Source organism: Agelaius phoeniceus, chromosome 4 (assembly GCF_051311805.1).
Source record: "Agelaius phoeniceus isolate bAgePho1 chromosome 4, bAgePho1.hap1, whole genome shotgun sequence".
Taxonomy (NCBI): Eukaryota; Metazoa; Chordata; class Aves; order Passeriformes; family Icteridae; genus Agelaius; species Agelaius phoeniceus.
In genome coordinates, this window is record NC_135268.1 from 23,299,249 (window position 1) to 23,312,754 (window position 13,506).

At 41.7% G+C, this 13,506-nt stretch overlaps 1 protein-coding gene across 2 annotated transcripts in view; it reads right to left on the bottom strand.

The window, feature by feature from the left end:
• UNC5C (unc-5 netrin receptor C) overlaps positions 1 to 13,506 on the bottom strand; it is a 250,987-nt gene that overhangs the window by 19,926 nt on the left and 217,555 nt on the right. For both annotated transcript variants that reach the window (XM_054633032.2, XM_054633033.2), the window contains 2 exons: positions 12,578 to 12,922; positions 9,228 to 9,315 (listed from right to left, as the gene is read on the bottom strand). In XM_054633032.2, coding sequence (XP_054489007.1) covers positions 9,228 to 9,315; positions 12,578 to 12,922 — 433 coding nt within the window. The remainder of the gene's footprint in view (positions 1 to 9,227; positions 9,316 to 12,577; positions 12,923 to 13,506) is intronic.

Consider the following 13,506-nt stretch of genomic DNA (forward strand, 5'->3'; position numbering starts at 1 on the left):
CCTCCCTAAATAATAGAGGACAAATTCATGATCCAGAAACCAGCAAGTGGGATTTTAGAAGCATTCAATGTGATCTGTGCTAAAAATCCTGATCTGCCCACAGGACCACACGTGCTCTGCTCTGGCTGAGGGTTCAGTTCCAGGCTGCATTTACAAATACAAGTACATCTACATCAGTCTTAGAGGAATCTGTTGAGAAAACATTGCAAGCCTTTGTCTTTACCGAGAGAAAAAAAGAAGCAGCTGTAATTGGAGAATCCTAGAATACCCTTAGTTGGAAAGGACCCACAAGGATCATCAAGTCCAACTTTGGCCCCACACAGGATTATCCCCAAGAGTCACACCCTGTGCCTGAGAGCATTGTCCAAACACTTCTTGAATTCTGCCAGGCTGGTGCTGTGACCACTTCCCTGGGGAGACTGTGCCAGTGCCCAAACACCCTCTGGGTGAAGAACATTTTCCTGATATCCAACCTAAACCACCCCTGACACAACTTCAGGCCTTTCCCTCAGGTCCTGTCACTGTCACCACAGAGAAGAGATCAGTGCCTGCCCCTCCTCTTCCGCTCATAAGGAAGTTGTAACTGCAGTGAGGTCTCCCCTCAGTCTCCTCTTCTCCAGGCTGAACAGATGCAGTGACCTCAGCCAATACTCACATGGCTTCCCTTCAAGACCCTTACCCTCTTCCCTGCCCTCCTTTGGATGCTCCCTAATAGTTTAGATGCTCTCTAATAGCCTCTCTTATATTGTGGTAGCCGAATCTGCTCACAATATTCAAGGTCAGGCCACACCAGAGCAGCAAAGAGCAGGGCAGGTAATCTTAGATAACATTTTAAAGGAGGGCAAATCAGGACAGAAGCTATTTTGATATCAAATTTATCACACCTATTGTAGTTATCGCAAATATATGTCCACAGGACTAATTTAATTTTGTCCACCTTAATTCTCCCTGCCTATCCTGTTAATCTCACGGAATGAACAACAAACTTTTGAGAAATCCTTTTTTTCAAAATGGAATGAAGGCATTTTTGAAAATTACCCCTGGTTGTCTCAAATGTTGTGGAGGTTTTTGTAGCATTTGAGGAAAAAAAGGGTCTGGCATTGGAAAATTTAAATCTATGCAAATCAGTAAATCCAGATGATACGCATCTGTGGAAATTAACTGATGAGTTTACTAAATGACATAACAATTGTTTCTGAAAATCCATGGACTGGAAACAAACAGCTGCGATATAGATGTCTTTCAAAAAAGATGCAAAGTATAACAATCTGGACAGCTATCATGTATTGTGCCAGCCATTTTAGCCTAACAAACAATAAACAAAATAAATGAAACACAAGAGGAGGACCTAGTCCAGTTCCTCTTGCATACTGCAGAGAATCATCAGATTCAGATTAAGAAGATGAGGTACCACTTTTTTGCAAGGCCAGACTGAATAAATCATTGGACAGTTTTTCACTAAAACATGCCTTCTTTTTCTGTCACATTTACATTGTTATTTTGAACATAAGAAGCAACGAGAGGCTTAAAAAACACTGAGTGTTTTTTTAAGAGTGTGTCAGTGGTTTTTAATGGTTTTTAATGGTCATCAGCCTTGGGAATTCATGGATATTTGAACACTCTCTTATGGCTAATTCAAGAAATTTTAAGAAACATTGTATCTTATGAGAAAGATCTCTCAAAATTATAGCATTTGTATGGAAAGCAGATATGACCAGCTATAGACTTAATCATCTCGTTAACCTAACTTCATCTAAAAGTACTGATCCATGAAAAAGAGAAGAAAATACAAGCTATCATTTTTTTTCATTGAATTACAAAACAAGCAATCAAAATGCAGGAGTGAATATATCATGATTGCCTTAAAAAAATTAATACGATGCCTTTTAGGTGAAAAATGAATTAAAATCAACAAGCACTGATGCCTGCAGTCAAAAAAACCCAAAAGGTCATTAAAATAATATGGTACTCATAAATCTTACAGTCTGAAGTTGTCTCCAAGTAAAGTTAAATTTAGTCACTGCTTCATGCCAAAATTTTTTACTGTCAGATTTTAGGACTCTGATGAAGAGCACGATTCTGTGCTGCAACATTTTACAGCTGATTAGAACAACTACGAAATTATTATGCAGAACACCAAGCCAGGGTGTGTTGCAGACTGTAGAGTGAGGAACTGTGATGGGAAGTGGATGCAAGCATACAAAAGACGTGTTAAAAATATCAAGGCTTTATATTCTTTCCCCATGTTCATAAACAGCATCTTTGTCACCAGACTTAGAAGATTTGTTGCCAGTTGGATGAGATATGCATGGTCCTGACCTGGATATTTACAATAGAGAACAGTCTGATTAGTGAAAAGCAGAAAAATGGGCCAGTTGTGGGGGTGCTTGACTTTACAGTCCCAATTTCCCAACCAGGCACACATCAGAGACTGGCACCACAAAATTACTGAACACCTGCTGGTCCTAGTGACTCTCCAAAATCCACCTCACACAGATAAACCTTTAAAAACTGAGATAAAATGAGTTGCAGAGAAGTTCTCCAGTGGTGTGAAGTGGGTCACTGTCACTGTTGAGGTGATATCCCAGCTCTGTTAAAGTCTATGCTAAATCTCTCTCTGACTACTGTGGGGCCAGGATTTCTACTCGCAACGTGGAAAACACAATTATTTCATTTACAGGTAACAATTAATAAGGAATCACTGCAAGTAACAGTGAAAGCCAGAAGACAATGGCAAAATTCTAGACAGGGCAAAAACATGAGTAGCATATAAAATCTCATTAATTGTTCAGCAGCTCAGGCTGGAGCAAAACAACTTCCAAAGAGTTACTTAGTAAGAAATAAAGCAATAAAAGTGAACAACATTTCAGGTGAGCTTGCTGCAACACAGCAGGCATCAACATGTAACATGACACAGTGACAAGAAGCAAATCTGATTCCTGGTGTTGTACAGGACAAAGAGCACATCAGAGGTGATTTTCCCTTTCCTCTCCAGCTCTACCATGACTGCAGGTAGGAGCAGTGTGTTTAGGGACCACCATGAGATCTCAGAAATAAACCAGAAACCCAGTGGAATGAGGCTAAACAATACAATGGCACAGACAGAAGAGAGGTGTCCTATGACAAGTGACAGGGAAAAGGAACAAAAATCTCCCAACAAATCTTTTCTTGCTTCTCACTGTTTGCAATTTCCATTTTAAAACAAAAGGATTATGCCTTACTACAGCTAATGAGAACAGAAACAGATGCAGTAGACAAGATACATTATACAAGGGATATTAATTGTTCTTCTTCAAAGCATAAACCAACAGTAATTCATGGAATTAGTAAACAACAAATTTCCCTGAAGACAAGTTATTGTGTAGTTACTCATTACAGGCAATTTTACTCCTTCTCCTGAAATAGGTGATACAGCACCAGCAAAGCCAGGATCCCAGCCTAGAGGAGCACGTGTTGTGACCAGCATTGAGATTTATGTGTCATAGATTGTGGGAGATCCAGCACAAACAGAGACACAGGGGAGTGTATAGAGCAAGGGAGTTGAATCTATGAGCAGAAATGATCAAAACTGTGGGTGATCTTTTAGGCTGCTATCCAAAAAAACCAAAAAAACAAAAAAAACAAAAACCAAACCCAACCCCCTACAAAAGCCCCATCAACATGGACTTCACTTTAGGTTTGCAGCAGTCTCAGGATAACTTATTAGAAGAGACTGGCCACTCAGCTGTGTAACTCCAAAAACAAAGAGATGTTTTTGTTTTTCAAAGATCTGACGCTAAAATTCTACTCACTGCCTAGCATTTCTATTAAAAGGCACTAACAGTAACTGAAAGGTCTTCAGATATTTTTAGATGTTTTCCCATCCCTCAGAGATTATCAAAACCAGTCAACTTATATTTAAAAGCCAACAAACTTTTATTCACCATATCTGGTCTCTTCACAATCAAATTTGTGTTTTTAATGGGATTACCCATTCAAAACCGTCTCCCTGTAATAAGCCAGACCATATTCATTAAGGTAGCTGTCAGACAGCAGATGTGAGCACAACTAGATAAATCTCTGCTCCTCAGTGGGACTACACTGTGCTCCCTGCCACTGTGCTCCAGGCAATCACAGCAGCTCAGGAAGCACAGGACAGAGCAGGGAGAGAGGAATGGCTACTGCATAGCAACAGGTTGCAACCCTTCTGTACAGCTTAGCCAAAAGTTAGAGGAAAGATATTTTATTTCTCCTTTCATTGCTGGGGCTTTATTTTTTAATATGTGTTCTTTCTTTAGTTTCAAACTTAATATTCTTGACAGACCCTGGTTCTTCTGACAGTCTATCATGCTCTGGTCTTTTTCATGTTGAATTTTTCAATTATAGTGACTGACACTTCAAGAAATTGTCTTCTGGAGATGCAAAGTAATTTTGTTTATGCAACTGAGATAAGGAAGGTGGAAAAATGAAATGTGGAAGACTTCAATTTCTTTTATTTCACATCACTAAGCTTAAGATTTACTGGTGAAAAAGCAACATTACTCACTGGATCACAATCATTGATCAGATGCTTGACTTTATATTAAACTCTGTGCATACTTTATGAAGCCATTGATACAAATCCTGGCAAGGCTCACCTGACCCTTTTCTCTTTCAAGGTAGCTAATTTGAAATTTTCACATTTATATGTGTCTTCCATCAAGACCTTTAAGAGTGTTGCTTCCTCTGTTCTTCAGGGTTGTCAAATTTTGTGGGCACAACGACCTCCACTCTCATTTGGAACACCTCCTGTGTGATGGATTAGGCAGGAGTGTCCTTCACAGAGCTGTAGCTGTTTTGTGCAGTTCCTGCCTCTGATTAGAGCATGCAAGAGTAGCTCCACCTAAAGCTGTGCGAGCTCAGCAGGGGCTCACACAGGAACACAGGAACTGCCACACAAGATAAAACCAGTGGTCCATCAAGACCCAGACCCCATCTAGCACTGACCACTGCCAGATGTTTCTGAAGGAAACACAGCTCTGCTAATTTAGCTCACAGCGAGATTTGTTTTTTAACCTGAGGCAGTCAAGCAAATCCTGGAGGCTGGAGGTTTATACTTATGCTATTTAATCCTTAGGATTAAATTACAGATTAATTAAATAAATCACTTAATCTGTAAGACCAAGCCTCTCATAAATGCTTATGGGAAGAGGCTCTTGCCAGGTACTGGCCAATATAGTGTGCTGATTTTAGAGATGAAACCACTACTGAAGAAGGGACTCCTTGCAAATCTGAAAGTTGGTGACATTTCCCCAAACTAAGAGAGAGAGAGCATCTGCTCACCACTGAAAAAGACACAGCTTCAAGACAGAAACCTGTCTGATAGCTGTGAAATATTCTCATTGGGTTGTCATTTTTTCAGTTACATGTATATACATAACATATACATATATATGTATATATGTATATATGTATATATGTATATATGTATATATATGTATATATGTACATATATATGTATATACATATATATATGTATATATATAACATATACATATATATGTACTTGCATGTGTACATGCAAGTAATGTATACATATATATGTATATGTTATGTATATAAGTGTAACTGAAAAAATGTGTGTGCAAACATACACCCATAAAAATATGCGTGCAAACATACACCCATATATAATTTTCCCCACTGTAGCTTCTTCATAAAGACCGTGGATCTTTTTATGAGATCAACCAGGGATGAGAGCCTGGGATCTGCCTGCCATCCATCCTGCCCCAAATGACAGAAAAATGAGGGTGAGCTTGCAGAACAGGAGCAGGGATAACACTCTTCTGGAGCATCAGTCCAGTAGAAGAGAAAACCCACTGCGCCACGGGTATGCTGATACACTTGGAGGAAAAAAATGCCTCCAATGGTGTTTACTGCAAGCTATCAGAACTCCAATTCAGTGCCAAATGATAATGCCTTTAGGGTGACCTTCCTGCTCTCACATGCTTTGATGGATATGAAATGGAGTAAACAGACTGTCTCAGAAAGCTCTGCTAACCAATCTGCAAGGCAGCACAAAGAGTGATATTACTGAATTGTGAAGTCTCTCAAATTTCTGTACTACAGCTTTCAGAGACTAACTGGGGAAACAACTTATAAAATCAAAGGAAGGAAAAGAAAATGGGAATTTGTCAGGTTTGGCTGTCTGTCTCTGCCCGGACACGGGTAGGGTGGTTCTTGGGTGGCACGTGTTTCAAAGGACGAGTCTGGACTCTTTGGCTTTTCAATCTTCAGATTGTTTATTGTTTCTTATCTACAAAATTTTCTGTCTGCCCAACAGAGGTCTGATCTGCAAGGCAGCCAAGGGCACTCGTGACCACCCACGGGGCGGTCATGTCTTTTTATACTAAAATCTACGTACATGATATTTACTTTTATTTTCCAATACTTTTCACCCATGTTGGAAAGTGCACTTTCACCATAAACCAATCCCCAAGTGCCAACATCACCACAGGAGATGGAAGACAAGAAGAAGAAAGAAGAAGGACGAGACACGCCCTGATCCCTCCATCTTGTCTCCATAACCCCCCTGTACCAAAAACCTTAAAGTTTATATTTCACTCTCTAAATGTGTCCCTTTTACACCCTTCACTCTAAAGTGAGTCTCATGTCCTCAAACTGCTGTCACTGCTGTGAATGGATCAAAATCAAGCCACCAAGCACTCTTGGCAACATTCCAGGATTTCCGAGACCCCCAAGGGTTCTCCTGGCATCTCTGGACATCGGGAGCGATGTGCTGAGTTCCCACAGGAATTTGCAGGTGTCTGTGAGATAACATATTTTTTCTTTCTGACTATTCATATGTAGTTTCACAGCTCTACAAACAAAGTGTGAGCTAGATCTTAAGTTGTTGGAGATATGTGAGCTGGGGTGGGGACCCTCTCTGTTGCTGGTCTGGTTCTGCTAGGGTAGCACTGTGGAAACCACATTATCACCTCAGTGCTAGTTGTAATATCAAGGACAAGGCTCTGCCTTCATTTCTGATAACAACATGCATTTTATAATTTACTGTGTGTCCCCTTCCAAACAACATCAACACATAACAGGACTTTTCAACCCATACACATTTGCACAGTGGTCATGGAAAGAAATATAGAGTCTCACAGGGTTTGTTGAACACACTGCAGTTACTGCCTGGCCATGAAAGCAAATGTCTGCAGCTCATCCTTACTGGGGACTATCACTCTCTGCTAGAGTGCTGCAAGAGTGCAGCAGCTGATTTAAAAAATAATTATGCTACACAGCAACTTGTGGTACCCATATGACTCCAATTATATGAAGCAGCATCTGTGGCCCATGCAGCCAGAAAAAGAAGCTTTGACCAAGCTGTAGCTCTGGTACTGAAGTGCCGGGTAACCAGTCCTGCAGCAGGAGAACATTACAGCTGGGTGCCACCCACCCCCTTCTGCTCCTGGCACCGGGGGAAAGGGGACAGAATATTCAGTTCTGAGTGATCTAGACAAAAGCCACTGAGCTCCATTTAAATGTCCCAGAAGAAGCTGCTTTCCAAGAGCATGAGGAGCCTGGTGTGTTTTCTGAAAAACTGCCACAAATCAAATAAGCAGCTGGACTCTGTGCACCCAGAAAGTGACTGCCACCACAATAAAATGAGCCCTGATGCCCCAAGGCAGACTGCTCTGCTCTCCTCTCCCAGGAAAGGAAATCACTTCTAAAATCTTCATTGTAAACGAGGATTCACACCATTCTGTTTACTTCTGCAGGTGTCCTTTGGCATACTTGCTCAGATTGGCAGGCAGCACATCTCCAGCCATGCTGTTCCCAACACAGGTTAACCTATCCTTCTATCCTCTGTGTGACTTGCTGAGTTACAGCTTTCACAAAGCATGCAGAGGGAGCTTTATGATCCTTGGAAGAAAATAAATTAGACAAGTATGTGACATTAGTTGTCCACAGCTGCATGAATAAAGTAACAGGGATTCCCTCCATAACTGACTGGAAAGAAAATAATTGCACATACAGCACCATCTAGGAATTAAATAATTTTTTTAAAGAATTAGGTATTTTGGAAAGGGAGATTTAGAAGCAAGATGAATAACAGGGGATGCCATCTGATTTTTTTTCCTTCCTCAGGAAGGAGTCTTTGTTCAGTACTGTTTGTAAACCTCTTTCACAGCCAAAAGTAATAGGAATATAATCAATACTAGCTATGAACAGAGACATTTTTTCTGTAGCTGCAATTAGCTATTTTCAAAGAGCGGCTGATGAATAATGTATGCAAAAGGGTGGGTGGAAGGATTACTTAATTTTTCTTTAAGCAGATTATTTTAGCTTGGGTGAAAGACTACCAAGCTAAAGAATAGTGTTCAATATCACACAGTGTATAAACAGCTGTGGCTTAGCACATAATAAAAGCTATTAAGAGGCTGAGCCAAAAAACATATCCAGCTATGAAGAGGAGAAAGAGGCAAAGTACCGTGTAATGACTGCCTCAGCTTCACATTTGCCATTCTGCCTTTGTGCACGAGTCCATTCTGCAGCCTAAGATCTCACCTTTCTCTACATGAGGGTCTTCTGACTGGCCCCAAATGGTACCTTGGCCTTTTTGTAAACATTTTTTTTAATTTCAAGGCTGCCAGATCACATGCCAGTAGACATTAAGATCTAGAATATGAATTGGCCACACATTCAGGTAACAGGAGACAACCGTGGTCATCCCGGCATGAACTCTGGGTGCCCTTGGCACGTGGTGTCTGGGGCTAAGCAGCAAGGAGGTGGAGGACACAAAAAGCTTTGGCTCCATCCTCTGCATGGACTAGCCAAGCCCATGAAGGATAAAATAAGAATTCACCTTCACTCTAACATGAGAGGATATTTTTCACGTCAGGTGCTCAGGCACCTGTCCCTCCACTGAGCTGATTTATCACCTTTCCTCTCTGCTCCTTTCTCCTTTGGAGCACAAGTCTTTATCAAGAGGTGATTTCACACCTTCTCTGTTGCACAAACTCATGCTGGCATATTTTCCTTGCTCCTCTACAATTCAGCATCCCCCTGGCCTGAGGACTGCAACACCTGGATCAGGAAAGCAAATGTCTGAGCTGGTTTTGTGGCAAAGTTTATCCTTGGCTTTGCCTGTGTTTACCTCCAAGTCAGCAAATAGTTTCAATGCAGTAGGCTTTGCATAAGTATTATTACCACAGGTTTTCAGTTACTCTATTAATGCACAACGAAATAAAGGCATTTTTTACCTCATGTTCTCCTTCCTGTGAACTGTCAGATACATTTCATAGACTCTCCCTTGTGGAACGGCTCCTGCTGGGATCAGCAAACTTACTCCTGCAGAACAGAAGAGACCAAAAAGATAAGATGGAGAAAAAAAAGGTGAGTGGGTCTGTGGAGAGGAGTGACAGGAGAGGCAGAAGATGAAGCCTGCAATGCCAGATTTTCAGCCACCCTCACCATCAGAGTGTAAATGACCTCAGCAAAATATGAGAAAAAGCATTAACTGTAACCCTGGTGTCTTCAGTGTCCAGACGCCTGTTCTTTTTCCTCTGCACTGAAAAACAGAAATGGAGAGGATTTTCTTCCCTTTAGTTTTATTTAAAGAGCAGACAGATGGTTACACTGTTGCTTACCTTGTAAAATGATGGAAAAACAAACAACTCTGACTAAAATTTCCAACAGCTGTAATGGGACATCTCTCCCTAGGCAATTCTTACTTAATTAAGATCAGGAAAGAAAAGCAGTGGAGCACTGTCCCAGGAAGCAACAAGAACTAGTTGTTTCCTGAAAGATGGCTTCTGTGTCTGGCATCCTGTCTTTTAATGCACTCAGTTCCTAGGGAGGAACTGAGTCTGCTGGGGTGACAAAACTGGGCTTCTTGGTTTTTGGAAGCGCCTAGTCCTGTAGAGTGCCTCAAAACTGGGATATGCAACCTTGAAAAAAACCATGGGCAAATATGCCCAGTGTCATTTTCACTAATGATTTGCTTCACACTTGATTAAAAAACAGTGTTCTTATATTACTGCCATTTAAAAGATGTCTTGTCTCTACACAACAAACACGGCCCATGAACTGGCTATTTCACTCTATGGACACATCTCAGCAGCTCTCTTTGTAGATGAGGATTAGCTGGAAATCACTGGCAAGGATTTGCATACAGTTCTTACCACATAGCTAAAAACAAACCTAGAGGAAGACTATTTTCATAGATGTGTTTACACTAGAGACACTTTATAGACACCTTGCATGGCTCTGCCTCTTTTCTTTAGCATTCACAGTTCGGTTACACTGGACACCTCCTGTGTGTTGGTGTGCAGGACCTCAGTCTCACACTTAGCTTTGAGGAGAGGGGTGGCTAGGGAAGCATTTTCCACAGATGCCTTCTACAGCCTGTTACAGCCTAACCTGTGCATGCTTGCAGCTGTAACAGGGCAGGTGTACTGAAACTGAAGGGCTCTGATCATATCTTCAGGAGGACATACATCTAGAAGCAGCACAGAGGCATACAAAGTAGCAGCAGACAGATTATTTTATTTTACAGAATCATTACTTTAATCATTTTGAAGGGATTTCAGCATCAAATGTTTTTTCTTTACAAATTGATATTAATATATGTGAATTAACAGTGACTAATGGACTTTGCTGATAATGTGCACCACTGTGGCATATGAAAAGTGAGTATCAATATCTATCTTCAGCTGCTACTTAGAAAAATATGAAATCCAAGATTGTATTGCACAAATTTTCAACATTGCTCATCAGTCAGCACCAGATTTATTGAAGTTGTTCAGCTTTCACTTGAATTTCACAGATATTTTTGCCTCCCATTAGTCAGGAGCTCAGAGACCAGGGCTATGGGTCCAAGCACTTTTGGCTGCTTCATGGGCAGTGTGGGACTGCATCCTGGAACCAAACCACCCAGGTCCTGGGCCACCTAGGGATTTTGTTTCCTCCATAACATCAACAAAAAAGAAATGATCCAGCAGAGACACAGGGGACAAGGGTAGGCACCATCTCCTTGGTGAGGGCATTTGCTGTAAAATGGCCAAGCTGTGAGCTGCAGGTCTCACATGTACTGTAGTCCCTCTTGAATCCAGTGAAACTGGGCAGGTGTGTTCCTGACCACTGTATACCCTGCACATTCCTCAAATCAAATGCTTTATGTATTTGATTAATTCTCACTTTAGATATTAATGCTGCTCTGCAGTATCATGCTAAACCCATGGGAACATCTAGGTGCTGAACTTCCTTAGAAAGAACATCAACACTTCATGTAGGAACAAAGCAGCAGCAGCATGGCCCTGCTAAAAAATCTGTCTGAAAGACTGGAGCTCTCCCAAGGCTGCCCAAGAGCTCCATGGATGCTCTGAAATTGCCTGCTGCTGTCAGGGTGGCCTGAAGGGACCTGGAAACCTGACTTGGTGCTGTATGAGAAAGACTGAGCAGCATGTTGCATTACATCAATAGCCCTTCAATGCTCAGTCCTCTCTTTCCTAGTTGTAAAGCAAGTCAACAATAAATACAGGTAAAAAGCCTCCCAAAAATGGTGTTCTGTTGTCCTACTTCAATTGCACATAGACTGCCATGAATTGAAAGTGGAGCAACCACTTTGTTTTGAAATTAATTTGTTCTCTTTTAGTACAGTGACACAATAGAGGCTTACTGTATTGAAGTCCCTTTTCTAGAACTGCATGAAAGGAAAAGGTGATGCTGAATTGCACTTGACACAGGGGAGCTCTGAAATCTTGCATGTCTCAGAAAGTGGCTAAGAGCTCTGCAATATTCAGTTTAGAATCAGACAATCATTTAGGTTGGAAGAGACCTCTAAGATCATTGAATCCAATCATTAACACATCACAGTGTTCACCATTAGGTCACATTCCTATGCATTACTTGGGAGAAGAGATCAATCCCCACCTTATTGCAGCCTCCTTTCAGGCAGTTGTAGAAAGGGATAATATAGTAGAGGATATGTATTTGAATATGTGTATAGAGGCTTTGCCCCAGAGGTCCCGGTTGCCCTCCATGGGCTGCAGCTGCGATGTCCTTTATTGGGCTGCAGCTGTAACCAATGGAGATGACTGGGTTAAAAGGGGGTGGGATAGCCAGTCAGGGAGAGCCTTGGAGGAGCCCTGACCTGAGAGAGAACAGCATGCAGCAGAAGGAGTCCGTGAAGATCTGCAGCCATGAGAATGCACCCAGGAGGTATGGACTTTAGAAATCTAATAACAACAATATGGGACTCTGGAAATACTAGAACAACTACAGGATCGAGTCCCCTCTCAGCCTCCTTTTTTTCAGGCTATGCAACCCCAGCTCCCTCAGCTGCTACTCCTAAGACTGGTGCTTTTGTAGTGAGGGGCCCAAGTCTTCCTCAAGCCTGTAGTGTTTAAAAGGTGGCTAAAAGATTGGGTAGAAAATATTCAAAGTACTTTTGTAGATGCAAATTGAGTGGGGAGGGAAGCCCCATTTATTTGTTTTGATCAAAGAAAAGGCAGAGTCCCATGTATGGACTTTCTTTCCCCACACAGACAAGCTAACACCACTTAATCCCACAAAACAACTGCACCTTCAGGCCAGCATGTCTAGCACTTACCTGAGTTGGGAATTACTAGGTGGCCTCCTAAGGAGTTGAAGGTCCCAAAGGCGGTGCATGAAGGGTCAGTTTGTCGAGCAAGGCTCTGGTTCTTCATGTTCATGGTCTCATTCTCCAGCAGAGACTGAGTGATCTGTGGGGACAGCTTGGAGGAGAAGTCAGATAGGTCATCCTGGGGAGTGACTGCACCGGAGGTGTTATAAACCTTGATCTTCAAGTTGGGGAGTGGGTCCAGGATTGGAGAGTTGGTCATTGGGATTTTATCAGAGACATCATGCAAGGCGTACACAGGACCCCTGTACATGGCTGCAGCAGAAGTGAGGTCTGGTGGCACTGCCAGGAGGTCTGCAGTGGAGATGAGAAGGAAGAACCATGTTATTTTTCTGTTCTGATGACTTTATTCCGAGCAACAATTTGCATTTGCATTTTATCTTTCATTCCAAACATTCAGATACACAAAGTCCCTGAACCTTCATCTCCATTTCCATGAATTCTCCAGCAAACTCCCAGGGCTCCTATTGCCCCAGCTGCTTTGAAATCTGATTGCTGTACAAAATTACAGCATGCTTCTGCTCTGAAGAGTTTTCACTGGGAGTATTTTTCCAGGCTGCACTCGGATTCCAAATATGACATGCTTAGCTTCAGGGCAAGATGTTTTCATCGCTCAGTAGATCAAGTTTTAACTAAAAAACCCCTCCCTAAATGCTATGTGACAACCATTACCCAATTTTTCTAACTGGTCTAATGACATCATTCCTGAAATAAAAGACAACAAGCCTATGAAGTCATCATTCCATGACTCTCTGCAGTGAGGGGTTAGTACCTGCATCACATTTTTCTAAGATTTGCTTTCAAAGTTTCTTCAGCAAAGAAAACACTTCTGCTAATCTTACACATAACAACTCTCTTGTCATCTTAACTTTTACAGT